Source organism: Coenobita brevimanus, chromosome 35 (assembly GCF_032717465.1).
Source record: "Coenobita brevimanus isolate Jiangsu-jjx chromosome 35, ASM3271746v2, whole genome shotgun sequence".
Taxonomy (NCBI): domain Eukaryota; kingdom Metazoa; phylum Arthropoda; class Malacostraca; order Decapoda; family Coenobitidae; genus Coenobita; species Coenobita brevimanus.
The window spans coordinates 13,061,277-13,079,625 of NC_136988.1; the positions used below are offsets into that span (position 1 = coordinate 13,061,277).

At 40.3% G+C, this 18,349-nt stretch overlaps 1 protein-coding gene across 1 annotated transcript in view; it reads left to right on the top strand.

Moving 5' to 3' along the window:
• LOC145396149 (iris-like) overlaps positions 1-18,349 on the top strand; it is a 138,240-nt gene that overhangs the window by 85,131 nt on the left and 34,760 nt on the right. Inside the window, exon 3 of the mRNA XM_080269592.1 lies at positions 1,219-1,314. Coding sequence (XP_080125718.1) covers positions 1,219-1,314 — 96 coding nt within the window. The remainder of the gene's footprint in view (positions 1-1,218; positions 1,315-18,349) is intronic.

An 18,349-nucleotide genomic window follows, 5' to 3' on the forward strand; every position in this document is an offset into this window, starting at 1 on the left:
CCCTCACTGTACATTCACTGACATCACTTCTTTCATGGACAATAACTTTACTCTTCCTTACATTCACCTTTAGATTCCGTTTCTTACACACTTGTCCAAAGTCATCCTCCAAGCCTTGCAGTTCCCCTTCGTCTTCACTTAACAACACAGTATCATCTGCAAACAACAGTAAAGGAAGTTTCCATTCACTGCCCTCTCTCATTAGAGCCACTCCAACATCCACTGCCCTACCTTGTATCTTTTTTATAACCCTATCCATATACAGATTGAACAACCATGGAGACATGACACATCCCTGTTTTAATCCAACCTTCAAATAGAAAAATTAACTTAGTTCACTATCCACACACACTGAATTCTCTTTTGAAAAAAAATAAAAAGTACATTTTCTGGATGCTTATTTGGATTACTTCCCTGAAAATCTGGGAGCTTTGAGTGAATAGCAGTGTGAAAGAGTTCATCACGATATAAACATGATGAGAAAATACCAAGGAAAATGGAGTGTCAACATGACTGCCAACTACTGTTGGATGTGGCAGTGCAAGAATCCACCGAAACTTCATAAATGAAGAAGTCCCTGATGCATATCTCAATAACAAGAAACGCGGGAAGATTCTACGCACTCTTTGTCCGTTCTATGGAAAAGTAAATTATACCGTGTATTTTCTAACTTGCCAAAAATCCCAAGTCTACAGTACTTCAACTGAGTTAATGGCCAGCTGTCTTCAGACTGAAGGGTTCATTTAAATAGCACCCAAGGAGGCTCATTGCCTTCTCACCAATAAGGCTCATAGAATGTAATAAAACCACGACTTACCATTCTAGGTGTGGGAGTGGCTAGATTCCGTCAGGTTAAAAGCAACCTGGTCTCAGCAAACAAGGAAACTCAATTAGCTTCATAATTACAGCAATACTATAGAATTTCATGTAACCACAACGTGGCATTCAAGTTGTGGGATGGACCCAGCTCTGCAAAGTGAAAACTTAACATTCTATTATAGGCGAGGAGACTCATCATTACCTCATAAGTAAGGCTCCAAGAATTTCATACAATCACGACTTGCCATTCAAGTTGCGGTAGTGAAACAGTTCCGTTGCGTAAAATCGTAGAGACTACAGTGAATCAAGCCCATAACTTGTAATGGAAACTGTAAACACTATAGTCTCACTTTAACCTTGCAATCGCCAGAAGATTTAACTGAACTCTTTTACTTTCAGGGAGTGAGAGAGAAGATGAGCGGTTCAGCATCCAAGGCAAAGGCTTTGACCCCTCTAGCACAGAGTCAAAATAACTTCACCAGGGATCTATACAAGGTGAGGTCTTTGTGCGTGTGTGTGTGTGTGTGTGTGTGTGTGTGTGTGTGTGTGTGTGTGTGTGTGTGTGTGTGTGTGTGTCAGAGAGAGAGAGAGAGAGAGAGAGAGAGAGAGAGAGAGAGAGAGAGACTTTGTCCCAGCCTAATAATTTCACACGAGAGCCATTTTAAACTGTTACCCAAATCTGGATCCACGGGGGAAGGGGAGAGGTCCTGGAAGTGACATCATCGTTTATTTTTAATATAGGACTGACTAGAAAAGCATATGTGTGGGAGATAAAGGGGAAAAGGGAGAGGAGGGGGAGACCACGGATGAGATGAAGGGAAGGAGTGGACAGAGACATGAGAGAGGGGTGTGAGTTGAAGGGAGAGCAATCGAATCGCAGAGGACAGGGTGATGTGGAGATGATTTGTTTGTGGCCACCCCTGACGGGATTAAAGAGTCTGACAATGGATAGAGAGATAGATTGATAGATAGACGTTTTTTCTCCACAAGTAAGAAGAATTATTGAACAAAAATCAGCAACACATGTTGCAATATTCTTCATTGCAAAATTAATCCTATTGATGAAGGCTTGTAGGTTTTGGTTGTGAAATTACTGGGTTAGTGTCAGTTCCTTTTAGTAGTAGTAGCAGTAGTAGTAGTAGTGGTGGTGGTGGTGGTGGTGGTGATGGTGGTAGTAATAGCAATAGTAACAGTAGTATTAGTAGTACATTATTTTCACTATATTTTTTTTAGCATTAGTACTAGTAGTACTAATGTGTGTGTGGATGAAAGGATGCGAAGATGTGTAAAGGATGCAAGAGTGTTTAGAGGTTGGGGGAGTGGACTTTCTGACCACTACTTGGTGGTGGCCAGAATTAGAATGCAAGTAAGATGGAGGAATAGAAGAAGGGAAAGACGAGAGGAAGGAGTAGTTGCAAGGAGAGTGGAAAGGTTACCAGAGGATGAGAAAAAGGCAGAGTATAAGAGAGAAGTGGAGGAACGATTGGGCAATTATGAATTGGAGCAGATGGGAGACGTGGAAGGTGTGTGTAAGATATTTACAGAAGAAACATGTGCAGCATGTGATGTGGTGTGTGGAAGGAAGAGAAGACGGAGGGGGGTGCAAGGAACAGCGTGGTGGACTGAAGAGGTGAAACAGGCTGTGGCACAAAAGAAGAAAGCATACAATGAATGGATGAGAAATAGGGGCGTGGAAGAAGTTGAGAGGCGGAAGAGAGAGTTATATGTGGAAAGAAAGAGAGAGATGAAAAGATTAGTAAGAGAGAGTAAGAAGAGAGTGGATGAGGAATTTGGGAGGAATTTGAGTGTAAAGTGGAGGGACTGTAAGAAAATGTTCTGCAGAGAAGTGAAAAGAGTAAGACAGGGTGGAAGTGAAGTTAGCAGGGGATTGAAAGATAAAAATGGTAGATTACTAGTGGAGAAGGGAGAAAAAGTGAGCAGATGGAGAGAACACTTTAAGGAATTGTTGAACGTAGAGGATGGAAGTAATGCGAGTATAAGTGGCTGGGGAATGGCTGGGAGAAGGAGGGAGGTGAGAAGACAGGAAGAAATCGGTAGGATAGAAGTTGTGGAAGCAATGAAGAAAGTTAAATCGGGGAAAGCCCCAGGAATTGATGGAGTGTGTGGTGAAATGCTGAAGCATGGGGGAGAGATAGTAGTAGAATGGATGTGGAAGATGTGCAGATTGGCCTGGGAGGAAGGTAGAGTCCCAGAGGATTGGAAGTCAGGTATAATTATTCCCTTGTACAAAGGAAAAGGGGAAAAAGAAGTGTGTGGTAATCATAGGGGCATTTGTCTTCTTAGTATAATAGGAAAAGTGTATGGTAGGATACTTATAGACAGAGTTAGAGAAAGAACAGAGAAATTAGTTGGAGAAGAACAGGGAGGCTTTAGGAAGGGAAGAGGTTGTGTAAATCAGATATTCATTCTTAGATCTTTAGTGGAAAAGTTTCTAGAGAAGGGAAAGAAGTTGTATGCAGCTTTCATGGATTTGGAGAAAGCATATGACACGGTGGATAGACAAGGATTGTGGAAAGTGTTAAGAATATATGGAGTAGATGGGAAGTTCTTGAATGCTGTGAAGAGTATGTACAATGGTGCAAAGGCTGCAGTGCGTGTGGATGGTGAACTAAGTGAATTTTTCTCTTTGAAAGTTGATTTGAAACAGGGGTGTGTCATGTTTCCATGGTTGTTCAATTGTACATGGATGGGGTAATAAAAGAGGTACAAGGTAGGGTAGTGGATGTTGGAGTGGCCCTGGTGAGAGATGATAGTGTTTGGAAACTCCCTGTACTGTTGTTTGCAGATGATACTGTGTTGTTGAGTGAAGACGAAGGGGAGCTGCAAGGCTTGGTGGATGAGTTTGAGAGAGTGTGTAAGAAACGGAACCTAAAGGTGAATGTAGGGAAGAGTAAAGTGATGGTCTTTGAGAAAGGTGAAGTTAGTGAATGTACAGCGAGGTTGGATGGTGAGGAATTGGAAAATGTGAGTACGTTTAAGTACTTGGGTAGTGGGATGAGTTAGGATGGAGGTTTGGGGGGTGAAGTGGTTGAAAGGGTACAGCAGGGAAGAAAGGTTGCTGGTTCTTTGAAAGCAGTGATAAGAAACAGGGAAGTGAGCATGGAAGTGAAAAAGTTACTACATGACAGTATTGTGATACCAACTCTAATGTACGGAAGTGAAGCTTGGACATTGTTGGAAGGACACAAGTCAAGAGCGAGAGCAGTGGAAATGAGTTATTTAAGAGGAGCCTGTGGAGGCACGTGGAGAGACAGGCTGACGAATGAGGATATAAAGGAGCGTTGTGGTGTTGATGTGGATGTGATAGGAAGCGTTATGAGGAACACACTGAGGTGGTTTGGCCATGTGGAGAGGATGGAGGGTGAAAGACTGACGAAGAGAGTGTATGTGAGTGAGGTGGAGGGGGGAACAGGGAGGGGGAGGCCAAGGATGGGATGGAGGGATGGGGTGGAGAGGTATATGAGAGAGGGGGGGGGGTGAGTTGGGAGCAGGGCAGTGAAATGGCGGGGGACAGGGCGACTTGGAGGCGATTTGTTTGTGGCCACCCCAAACGGGATTGAGGCGTCTGGCAATAGATAGATTGATAGACTAGTAGTAGTACCGTAGTAGTAGTAGTATACGGTAATAACAACAGCACCATAGGTGTGATGTAGCCATTTTAATCTGATCTGAGAGGAGACAAGCCTTAAGCTTTTGGAAGTTGGCAGCTGATTGGTTGTCCGAGTGCATTCATTATTAACGACACATTTGAAATTATTTTTATGTGAGTTTGAAGAACCGTATGATGATAAGATTGTCCAAATAAAATATTATATACAGTTATCTGCATAGATTGGATTAAAACGAAGCATTACTAGTTTATCAGATGACCTAGATACGTGTGAATTTTTGAATTCTCGGGACAAATCAAAACACATGCATGTAAAGTTTTACAAGTAGGCTACCTTGATTTTTTTTTCTCATGTTCATGCAGATTAAGGTAAATTATGTCTTTACTGCGATAGTTTGTAAAAGATTACCAAGCAAAACATCAGAAATGCAATGAAATTTATTCACTAAAGTTTGACGAATGATTAACGGAATGCGGGGGGGGGTAGGCTGCTCATGGGATGTCCCACTTGGCTATGCAGACGAATATTCAGATTTACTTGGCAGTGTTTTGCTGTCGCATCAGTTTGCATTATGCTTTCTACTTCCGCATCATCTGTAAGTTATCTGTCTTATTAGTTTCGAATATCTACTTACATATTACGATCCTTGCTGTGAAAAGACCCTAATTTTCTCTGGGTGGTAGATATCATTTAAAATGTATGTACGAATGTGTATGTATTTATGTATGAATACATTTTTTTTTATACAAGGTAGAAGGAACCAAAGGACAGGAGACCGCAAATTGTTCCCTTCAAGACAAAACAAAAACAAGATAACACAGAGCCAAATTCAACATCCGTACATTTCGAGATGCCAGGGCACACTGTGTTTGAAAGAGTGGAGATCATAGGAAGTATAGAGGAAGAGAGTTCAATAGTAGACCAGTTGCAAGCATGAAGTTTTGAGAGTATTGGTTAACTCTTGCATTAAATAGTTGGAAGGAAATGGAATGAGAGTTTGTTGCTAAACGGATGCTATACGTCTACCGTCGTTGTGGAGGGATGCAAGCAGAGAGTTCAAAGGAGCAGGGATAGAAAAGAGACAAAGATGCAACAATGCAGTGAAGAGACAGAGGTTGAAGGGAGCCAGTAAGAGGAGAAGAATTAATGAGAAGAAAAGCCTTTCATTCCATCTTGTTGAGAAGAGCCGTATGTGGAAAACCTTCCCATGCATGAGAGTTTTACTTTGCACAGGGGCGAATAAAACCTGCACATAAGGTCAATAACTGTTCAGGGATAAAGAAGGCATGGAGTCGGCTTAGCACACCTAATCTCTTTGAAGTAATACGATCTTTCCAAGATAAATCCTGTGAGAATGAAACCTCAAGTATGTTTAACCCGCCCCATCCCGACGTTTTCTGGGCAGTGGTACGCCCCAGTCCTGACATTGTTGGACCTTTTTTTTTTTTTGGCTCAAACGTCCGCAATTGGTGAGAAACATCGAAAATTCATAGAGAAATCGCTCACCTGAGGTTTAAAATACTCGATCTAGGTACGAGTACCTCCTTACCTGACTGGGTTTTCTAACAGGCTGGCACCAAAGAAAACGAGTTCTATGGGAGGGTAACTATTTTATCCACTCATAAACAGTATTTACTTATTTACTTGGTACGAATTTATATGTAGTACATGAGTATATTGGTTTTCAAACAGTAATATAGGCATTATAAGCATTGTTTCACTCACTAATTCATCACCATTCATGACCTTTTTTTCCCACATTACCTGATCATCATTTCTGACTGTCTCTTCCTCTAATGCTATGTAAACTTTATCCTCCATGTTGTCATCGATTGGGGAATCACTCTGGCCCTGAATGTCTTTATTGGCCAGGTCACTGGTAACAGGTGAATTGCCGAGACAATGGCATGCAGGGGGGGGGAGAGGTTATGCAGTGTAAGGCATTGTCCCTGCTTGGCATCTTGTAGAGGAATAGAGGAAGGTGTCCCGTGTATACGTGCCAAAAATCACTCGCGAAAATTGAAAATTGTGCAAATTAGGGACCTTGCAATGTTGCTGCATTAATTCACGTCGCCGGGACATGAGTGCACATCATGTGCGGACGTTAATTCACGTCACCGAGATGGGTTGGGTTAAAGGTGATGCCGGACTGAGCTGGATACTGTTAGAAATGAGTGGATATTGCTGTGGAAGATTTTGTCGGGTTGATTCATGTAAGAACTGAATTTTTTATGCATTAAAAACAAGATTAATTTTAGCCTAGTCGGAGATATGAGCCAAGTCAGACATTAGAAGTGCCATAACCTCTTGTCTGTTTAAGTAACTGCTGAGATGGATGCTGCAGGAAGCGAATGGAAAGGTGAAGGGTGGAGTCATCAGCATTTGAGTGGATAAGGTTAGATGTACAGCTTAGAAGGTCATTGATGAATAAAACGAAGAGAGTTGGTGATACGACAGAGTCCTGAGGAACACCACTATTGATAGCTTTAGAAGATCGCTGGCCGTCGACAACAACAGCTATAAAACAACCGGAAAGGAAGCTAGAGATGAAGGCAAAGCTAGAAGGATAGAAACCGTAAGATGGCAGTTTGGAAATTACAGATTTATCAGAGGTTCAATCAAAAGCCTTTAAGATGTCAACCACAATAGCAAAGCTTTCGCCAAAGTACCGAAAGGAGGATGATCAGGAGCCTGAAAGGTAGGTGAGAAGACAGCCAGTGGAGTGTTCCTGGAGAAACCCATACTAACGATCAGAAAGCAGGTTGTGATAGGAAAGATGCTTTAAAATTATTTTGTTAAAAATAGGCTGGAAAACTTTTGAAATACAGGATGTTAACAATTTGGCGATAGTTAGAGGGCTGGGAATGATCACCCTTCTTTGGGACAGGATGAATGAGAGCAAACTCCCAGCAAGAATGAAAGGTACAAGGCAACAAAGGCACAAGAATTTACCTAGGCAGGGTGTAAGCATAGAAACACAGTTCTTCAGGACAACAGGAGGGACCCATCAGTCCCATATACCTTGTTAGTAAGCTATTAAGGCCAGTGATGACAGAAAATACATCATTTGAGGATGTTTTAATGTCAGTCATAAAGAAGTCAGAGGGTAAAGTGATGGAGGAACAGCATCGGAATCATTTAAGGTGGAATCAGAAAAAAAAGTCTGAGCAAAGAGTTTTGCTTTATCAATAGAAGAAATAGCTATATAGCTACCAGTATGGAAAAGAAGAGGGAAAGATGATGAGGTAAAGTTGTTAGAAAGTTTTTTGGCGAAGTGCCAGAAGAAGGGGAAAGAATTCGAGTTTGAGAGTTCAGAGCATTTGTACGCATGAAATTACTTTTAGCAGAGCGAAGAACAGACTTAGCACGATTCCAGGCAGAAACATAAAAGAGATGAGATTCAGAGGTGGGTTGGTTCCAGTACCTTTTGTAGGCCTTCTTGTTGTGGACAGCATTAGAGCAAACGTGATTACACCATTTTTTTTGTTTTGCATTAGTCAAAGGATATGGAAAGGGAATACATGCTTCCATGCCTGAGAGAATGACCTCTATAATTCGCAAGGCACACTCACGTGGCTCTCGGCCATGGAAGCAATAATCATCCCAGGGAAAATCAACGAAGTACTGCCTGAGGGCCTCCCAATCAGCAACTCCTAAGTGCCACAACCACCGCTTCTTTGGATTGTTCACAGGCATTACTGGAGCGATAGGATGGGTTAAGGTGATAAAGTTGTGATTGCAGGAGCCCATAGGAGAGAAAAGTTTAAGAGGGCAAGCAAAAGGATTAATTCGAAAGCAGCGGTCAGGTATGTTGGAACTCTGTCCAAGGCGGTCAGGGATACGGATAGGGTGCTGTACAAGCTGCTCTAGGTCATTAAGGATATAAAAAATGTAAGCTTGGTCACCAGGTGGATCAGTGAAAGGAGAGAAACGCAAATGGTGGTGGTCAACATTGAAATATGCTAGAATGGAGATTTCAGAGAAAGGAGAAATGGATAGGAGGTTTTCCATCTTGGAAGTAAGATAGTAAAAGAATTTTTCATAGTCAGTAGCATTAGGGGATAAGCAAACAACACAGATATATTTAGTCAGAGAATGACCGGACAGCAGAAGCCAGAGAATAGAGAATTCAGAAGATTTAAGTTCAGGAACACGAGAGCAAGATATGTTGTTGCATACACATACACAACAGCCACCTTTGGCATGGAAATGAGTATAGGGAAAGTAGGAGGATGCTGAGAAGGGCTTGCTATCAGTCGCCTGATTCTCAGTTAGGAGGAGAAGGTGTGGTTTAGAGGAGGAGAGGTGATGCTCAATAGAGAGAAAAGTTGAGGAAAGTCTGCAAATGTTGCAGAATTTAAGAAGTGAGTCAAACAGTGGTTCCAAGCATCTCACTGGGTCGTTACCGGAGAGGGGCGGGTGGTGGGGGCTTTGACGGTCCCCGCCCCCCCCCCTCACATCCCAGGGGACTCCAAGGCTTATTTATTAAATGCCATTTTTTTAAATGTAAAACTTTGAACAGGAAGTGACGTATGCAATGTGTATGTAGTTTGGTGTTGACAGAGGAACTTGTATTGGAGAGCATACTGGCCTACTCTCTGTGTTACTGAAACACTTAATAAAGTTCAGCAAAGGGGGATGGTCAGGAACTAGTCCCGAGGGCTGATGAAACAGCAGCTCCAGCTCTCCCTGTCATCAGCTTTCCATCCATCTTGGGAGTACCGCCCTGCTCAACTGGTGCTACAGTCTACATATGTATGTATGTATGTATGTACTGTATGTATGTAGAAATATGTGTGTATGTATGTGTGTATGTATGAATGTAGTACGTTTATACAGTGCATGTATGGAAAGCCTGGTCAGGTAAACAGTAAAGTCAGTCATTATATGCATTGTTTACGTTCTCTAAGTTATGTTGTGTGGACAGCGCTATGTTGCAATACTTAACGATGAAACACTTAAACACTTAACACTTTAACACACCAATTAACACAATACTTAACGTTTAAACACTTAACACTCAACACTTTAACAGAGTGTGTGTGTGTGTGTGTACTTACATACACACACATATACGTATATATATATATATATATATATATATATATATATATATATATATATATATATATATATATATATATATATATATATATATATATATATATATATATAATTATCATCATCATCATCGTCATCCGTTTCAGTGTCCATTGCAGAACCGGCCTATTGCGACCGAAGTGGGGATGATACAGCCTGTATCTCTACAAAGTCGCTTAGACTGTCTGGTTTAGATTGTATATTGGGTAGGATGTGCTTGTAAGTGTGATTGTAATGTTGGAGTGGCTTTGGATATGTGTTGTGTAGTTTGTGAACCAAGTGAAATCGGCCCACCCAAGCCGACTGGGTGCAAGCATATTTTATAGTAAGCAACACTGATTCATCCACAGCATCCCTTATGTCCGCCAATGCAGTACGTGGGCTGAAGAACATTCCCAAAGTTTATTACCCTGGCGTGGCTCAAACCCTCATTCTTCAGTGTACGAAAACGCACACTTTACCACTGTACCACAAAGGCTCCATATATATATATATATCCCATTGGATCCCAGAGTTGCTGGGCGAGGCATTGCATTGGGAGGGTACTAAGTGTACCGCCCTCCACCTATTGGCTCATAGTCGTGAAACTCATAGGTCCCTACTCGGGGGTTCCCTACTTTATTAAGATCTGAAAATTCCCAGGTCTGTCCAATATCTGAACACTGGGCTCCAATGGGTTTTATATATATATATATATATATATATATATATATATATATATATATATATATATATATATATATATATATATATCCATCATCGAATACAACGTTGCCTTATGAGGAGCGTAGGAGCCCTGGGCTAGGCAAGTTGGTTCTCATATTTATGATGCTTATATCTATCTATCTATCGATATATATATATATATATATATACTGTATATATATACTGTATATTGGAGAGAGAGAGAGAGAGAGAGAGAGAGAGAGAGAGAGTGAGATGTATGCGTGTGTTTATATACATATAAACATATATATATATATATATATATATATATATATATATATATATATATATATATATATATATATATATATATATATAATATAAATGTATATGTGTTACTGTATACAAATAGAGAGGTAGATAGAAAGATAAATAGATAGATAGACAGATAGATTGATGTCAGCGCCGTCGCGTAAAAACAAAACTATAGCACCACTAAGGCCTGCATTCTCGTTGACTAAATACATTAACAATATCCTAAGCGATTTACTTTGTTATTACCCCCTACTGTCCTCTTCTGTGTTACATGAATCGCCACACTCCGCATATAAAACGCATAAGAAGATATTAAGCAGCATTCCAAGAATAAATCGCTAAGGAAGAGGTTAGGGAGTTAAAAGGCATAAGGAGTAAACATGAAGCCTTTCCCTGTTGCCATGTGGATATAATCGATAAGCTGAATTCTGCTTGGCATGAGAGGCTTCTAATTCCTTTCTCATTGCGATTTATTTGGCATTTTACGTATTGACACTCCTATGACTCATTCTTTGCCGAATAAAATCGTCTGGCGTCAGATGGAATAGAATACTAGATTTGTCTTCTTGGTTCCTGCCTCATAGTGATTTATTCAATGATGGTGTATAGTGCAGTGTGTGGTAAATGATGTGGTTGTGTGGTGCAGAGTGTAATCAGTGTGTGCTAGTATGATATTAGATATGGTAGTGTGGTAGGCGTGGTAGTATTGCAAATAGTATGGTTGTGTGGTGGAGTGTGTGGTAGTGTGACAGAGTGTGGTGTTGTGTGTAATAGTGTGATGGTGTGGTAGTGTGTGCAATAGTGTGGCAGAGTGTGGTAGTGTGTATGGTAGTGTAGCAGTGAATGTGGTAATGTTGTGCAGGGTGTGGGTGGGTACACATACAGAGTACATCTACATCCCGCCCTCCCTCCCACCCTCATCGATTCACCCACTCACAAACTTAAACCTCTTCTCTCATAGCACATGCTTTTCCTTTTATTTCGCTTTGTTTCCTTTTATTTCGCCCTACTACAGCTTAACCATATTTTTTCTAACCTGACGAAGATCCCTAACTCCTTTAAACTTCAGCTGATAACCAGATGTAAGAAGAGTGAAAGGTTAATTTGACTAGTGACCAAGGAGACTCATTCTTAGCTTATAACTAAGGCTCATCGCATTTTCGGCAGCCAGCCAAGTGTATTCAGACTGGAAGAAAGATTTGACTAGTGACCAAGGAGACCCAGGATAGGGAAGCAACACGTTCCACAATGAAATATTAATCCCTTATCTAATATAGAGCACCATCCACACAGGAGACTTACCAATAAAGGAATGTCCAGAATGCTATACTCCTTTCATCTTAACTTGGCCTAGATTTTCGTCCTCTTGCAGCATATTTCTTTTAGCTCACTGGCAGAATAAGACGATACTACGGCTCCATATTCTTTCCATAGCACTGCTTCGTGACTAGCATCATGTTCTAGTGTAAATCTGTTGTTACAACTCGGCATTTAAGTTGAGGTGATGGCAATTTTAGGCCAAGTTAGAGTAAAATGAGTAATGTAGGTGCCATATCGTATTCACGGATCCATTATACTCCGTTCACTTCAACCTGGCGTAAAATTGCAATTTCTCCATATTGAATGTTGAGGTGCAGCAAGAGATTAAAGATATAATATGAAGCTAGTCACGAAGAGGTGCTAGGAAAGGGATGTAGCGCCTGGGTACTACCTGTGCCTGTCACTGAGCTACGCGAAATAAGCTGCAAAAGGACAAAGATCTGGGTCAAGCTAAGGTGAAACGACTATGGAAAGAATACACGATACAGAGACACGATAACTGAACACACAGTAACAATAATAAATGGAAAAGAATGTAGCAATGTTGAAGAAAATCGATAACTGAGCACGCAGTTCGATTTCACTTCCCTACCTGCACGGGAACGTAGTCTGGATCGTTCAGTTCAGTGACATTATTATTATTATTATTATTATTATTATTATTATTATTATTATTATTAATCCGGTGATATTACCAGCAGTGTATATTTATCTGAACACTATTTTATTCTGCTTGGAAGAGACCTGATGTTATAATTATCACCAGCCGCGATAGCGAAGCTGGTATTGTTTCCAATTTGTCTTGTCTATCTGTGCGTTTCTGTCAACATGATAACTTCGCAACCTCTCAGTCTATCACATAATTTTACAGGTGAGTGGTAGGGATGAAAATCTCCTACGAGTTCGACATTGGTGAAAGTAGGTCAAGGTCAAGGTAATATTCCGAGCATCGCTAGTCATGTATCCGCTAGCCGCTGGTGTGATTCCTCCCCTGGGGAAGCCCTTGGTTATTATTGTTATTATTATTATTGTTATTATTATTATTATTATTATTATTATTATTATTGCTGTTATTATTGTTGTTGTTTTTGTTATTGATTTTTGTTACTGTTGTTCTTGTTGTTGTTGTTGCTGTTGTAGCGTGGACACACACACCATGTAAAGGATCAAACGAAGAAATAAGGAAAAACATGACAGTATTTTACCGATTTTATTTCTATTATCACAAACCCTGCACTCAAACTCCAGACGATTTTTCGAGCTGGAGTGGTTAGATACAGCCTTCATTAAGCCCTTCGCTGCTAAAGGTTCGTCCGAAGTTGAACAAAATCGTCTGGATGTAGCAAAACTTAAATAAAGTGACCAAATTTAGAGTAAATAGAGTGACATGGTACAACGAACGATGCATAAAAATATTCAAATTATTTATATTTTCTCAGTAACTCTAGGATGACCCCATTTTTCACTATTCACGACGATTTTATTCAGCTCAGGGAGGTTTTTCGAACTGGAGAGGTTTGATACAGCCTTCCATAACCCCTTCATTACCAGAGGCTTGTCCTTGGCTGAGCAAAATCGTCTGAGGGTGGCAAGAATAAGCTAATTGTTAAAGATACTGCAGGATTACAACGATTAAAAAGCCTGAAAGTAACCTGAAAGGACCTAGATCGTCTGAAATCGTCCTGAAATTATTTGTCATTCTGAAGTTGAAAAAATCGTCTGCGGGTAACAAGAATAAGCTAAAATTTAATAATAGGTCACAGGATTCAGACGGTTAAAGGACCTGAAACTGATCTGAAATGAGCTAAATCGTCTGAAATCGTCTGAAATCTCCCAAGTCGTCTGATATGAGCTAAAGCGTCTGATATCGTCCTGAATCATCTAAAATCCTTCTAAATCGTCCTCAGTCGTCTGAAATGATCCTTTAGTTGAAAAAATCGTCTGGAGGTAGCGAGAAAGAGCTAGAATAAATACCAGGTCACAGGATGCAGATGATTAAAATTCCCTGTTGTGAGCTGAAAGGAGCTAAATCGTCTGAAATAGCCCTGGAATGTCCGAAATCATCCCAAATTGTTTGAAGTCGTCTGAAACCGTCCTGAATCGTTTGAAATCGTCCTACTTCCTCTGAAATCATCATAAATCGTCTATAAAGTTAGAAAAATCCTACAAGTATCCTGAATCGTCTGAAATCTTCCTATATCGTCTAAAATCCCAAATCGTCTGAAAGCCTCCTCAATCGTCTGAAATCCTCCTGTATCGTCTGAAATCCTAAATCGTCTGAAATCCTCGTAAATCGTCTAAAATCCTCCTAAAACGTCTGAAATCCTCCGAAATCATCTGAAATATTTCTAAATGGTTTGAAATATTCCTAAATCGTCTGAAATCCTTCTAAATCTTATAAAAATCCACCTAAATCGTCTGAACTCTCAAATATTTCTAAATCGTCTGAAATATTCCTAAATCGTCTGAAGTACTCCTAAATTATATGGAATACTACTAAATCGTCTGAAATCCTCCTAAATCGTCTGAAACCCTCCTAAATCGTCTGGAATCGTCCTAAATCATCTGAAATCCTCCTAAATCGCCTGTAACACTCGTAGAGCGTCTGTAATACTCTTAAATCGTCTGAAATAATCCTGAACTGATTTACCTGAGTGTCGGCATGACTGGAGTATGACTAGAAAGAATATCTATACTGATCTGACTCAGTGTGACTTAAATTGTTCTTAACCCCTTTTGATTACACTTCATCACCCTCTTGTGTGTTAATAATGCAAACTATTTGTATATTAAAACGAAATAAGTAGCAGAGAAAAGAATGCTAAGGTACAACATGCAAAATAGATCTCTAAGGAAGGGTTATTACGAACCCGTCTTTGTCACCTAGAGTACGTCCCTGTCTTGGTGTTAATATTACTGTAATGAATTGTGTCCGAAACTGAACATACGAGGTGCTACCCAAAAATTCCAGTAATTTGAACAGAGGGAGCCAACCGTTTGCAGTTTTGCCTTTTGCCGCTAGGAGGAGTCAGCAGCACCCCTTGTGCGTCAGTGCGGCCCCGGCCGTGACAGTGAGCGGACGTCTTGTTGAGCTACGCTTACTATTGTAACGTGGTTTGGCGGTTCTGCAACGGCGCAGCAATATCATGTCGATGCTGATTGTTTTCTTCCATATCCAAGGGATTGTTCAAAAGGAATTCGCCTCACCCGGTCAGTCTGTTAATGAAAAGTTTTACTGTGAAGGTTTGCAGGATCTGAGGGAGAACATCCGCCGCAAACGTCCAGAACAGTGGAAAAACAAGGACTGGGTCCTGCATCATGACAACACCGCTGCACACACATCAGTTGTCCGGCAGTTCCCAGCTTCCACTAACTCGGTAATCATTCCCTACCCACCCCATTCGCCTGATCCTGCGACTTTTTCCTGTTTCCAAAGCTGAAATTATGACTGATAGGGCGTTATTTGAATCAACTGAGGAGATCCAGACAGAATCGCAGGAGGTGCTCAAGATCATCACGCCTGAAGCCTTCCAGGGATACATGGACTCATCGAAAAAACGCTGGGACCACTGTATACATGCCCAAGGGGACTACTTCGAAGGGGACAGTGAGGACTAGGAGGTAAGGTAACTTATTTTCTTTCAATATTCAAATTACTGGAACTTTTGGGTAACACCTCGTATAACAGCAAGATAATAATAATAATAATAATAATAATAATAATAATAATAATATACCGTATTTAAGTTGATTGTTATTATATTGGTTTCAACAAGCGTTTGATGATAAGACTGTTCAAATAAAATATTATATACAGTTATTTGCATAAATTACACTAAAACGGGGCCTTACTATGTTTACAAATGGCCTGGATGCGTGTGAAATTTTGAATTCTTGGCACAAAACAAAACGCCTATACATATAATTTTACGAGTACTTTGATTCCCCCCCTCCCTCACGTTCATGCAGATTAAGGTAAATTATGTCATTATTGAGATATTTTGTGAAATATAACCAAGTAAAACATCACAAATGCGATGATATATAACATATTTCTTGAACTTTGATGAATGATAGACAGGAGGGGGACGGGGGGTTAAGCCGCTCATGAGATGTCCCACTTGACTACGCAGATGAATATTCAGATTTACTTGAAAGTGTTTTGCTGTTGCATCAGTTTGCATTATGATTTCTGCTTTCGCGTCATCTGTAAGTTTTTTATCTATTTAGTTTCGAATGTCTAGTTACAACTTACAGCAGAGTTTTTGCAAGGTATGGGCTGCGGGATATTTACAAGTGACGATGACGTATAGCTTTTTCACCCGTGTCTACCAGACGTTTTTCATTTTAATTCCGATGTTTTACGAGGTTAGATTTTACATAATGTCGCAGTAATGACGTAATATACCTTACTTTGCAGGAACATGAGGGAAAATCAAGGTATTCATAAAACTTTACATCTTTTTGTCCGGATAATTCATATTTTCACATGCATCTAGGCCATCTGATAAACTTAGTCAGTCATCGATTTTAATTTGATCTATACAAATAACTGTATAAAATATTTTATTTGGACAATCTTATCAATAATCGGTTATTGAAACCCACATAAAAATAATTTACATTGCATCATGAATAATGAATGCACTCGGACAACCATTCAGCTGCCAGCTTTCAAAAGCTTAAGGCTCGTCTCTTCTCAGATCTGATTAAATAGGCTATAGTAGTAGTAGTAGTAGTAGTAGTACATTATTATTATTATTATTATTATTATTATTATTATATTTACCGTTATCATTATTGCTATTACATGATTTTTTTAAGCATGATTGTTGTCAGTGGGCTAAAAAAAAAAAAAAAAAATAGACATGAAAGAGTTGTGACACCCACGCTTGCAATGTGAGATCGGGTGCTATGCTTTAACCAGCGTGCGTCTGTTTGTCTGTTATCTGACTGAAAAAAAAAAAATAGTTTTTATCCGATTGTAACTAAACTTGGTGGAAAAAATGAGGGACAGCCGATGAGTAAACCATTAGTATTTCAGAGCAATAGGTCAAAAGCCAAGGTCACTGGGCTGGGACAAACATTGACCTAGTAAAATTAATTTAAATAGTTACAATTTAGACCCAATCTTCAGGGTACGGGGATAACTCCATCCCCCATCCCTTTCTCTGGCCTGTCTCTTTTTAGGAACTAAAAAACAGAGTCCCCTCACCCCGCCCCTTTTAGTCGCCTTTTACGACACGCAGGGAATACGGTGGCAGTATTCTTCCTAACACAACCTGGCCGCAGAGTAGTAGTACCACCCCATAGTGCGGCCAGATTGTGTCCCCCCCGCCACAGGGGGGGGAAGCAGCCTAGGTATATAGATAGATAGATAGATAGAATTTAGACCAAACTTGACGGAACTGTTAAGGGTACACATGGATGAAGTGATCCAATTTTGAGAATAATCAATGCTCAAGGTCACAGGGCAAGGTCAAAATTTGACCTGTGTCTAGGGGCTGTGTGGGTGTTGGTGGATGGATGTGGTGAAAATTTTCCCCAGTTTTAATCAGATTTTAACTAAACTTAGCAAAATTTTGAGGGTCCGGAACAATTAGTCAGAGGTCGAGGTCACAGGGCAAGGTCAGTTTAGTCATTTTGTGTCCAACTAATACCAAACTCTGTGGTCCAGCGAGGATAACGCAAGAATGAAATTAATCAATTTTGAGAACAACCAGTCAAAGGTCTTGGTCACACAGAAAGGTAAACTTTCAAGGTCACGGGGCAAGGCGAACTGAGTTTTGATGCAATTTAATTTACAGCTGGTGGAAGGGTTAAGTTTCAGGAAAGAATGAAGGAAATTAGTTTTGAGAAATGTCAGTCAAAGGTCAAGGTCACATTGCAAGGTCTGAGTCTGACCTTGTGTGTCTGTGTATCGGCATAATACCTATATATATATATATATATATATATATATATATATACTCGTATGTGTGTGTGTGTGTGTGTGTGTGTGTGCGTGTGAGTTGGATCAAACTTGGTCGATGGTCTGAGGATCACTCAAGGGTTTAACAACAACAACAACAGCTACTACTACTACTACTACTACTACTACTACTACTGCTGCTGCTGCTGCTGCTGCTGCTGCTGCTGCTACTACTACTACTACTACTACTACTACTACTACTACTACTACTACTACTGCTGCTGCTGCTGCTGCTGCTGCTACTACTACTACTACTACTACTACTACTACTACTACTACTACTACTACCGCCTCAAGACGATTTTGTGCCACGGGTTAACCACTTTAATCAGGCAATGTCTTTCTATATTTATTGATATTTCTACCAGACGAATTTATTAACCAAAGTAAAGGCATCTCAGTGGGCTTTATTGAGGCTTTATCTAACCCATCATCATCATCATCATCATCATCATCATCCGGACCTCCTTTCCCACCCAAGGGCAGGGTGAGGAGTAGCAATGTCCAGACAGCCCAAAATTGCCCA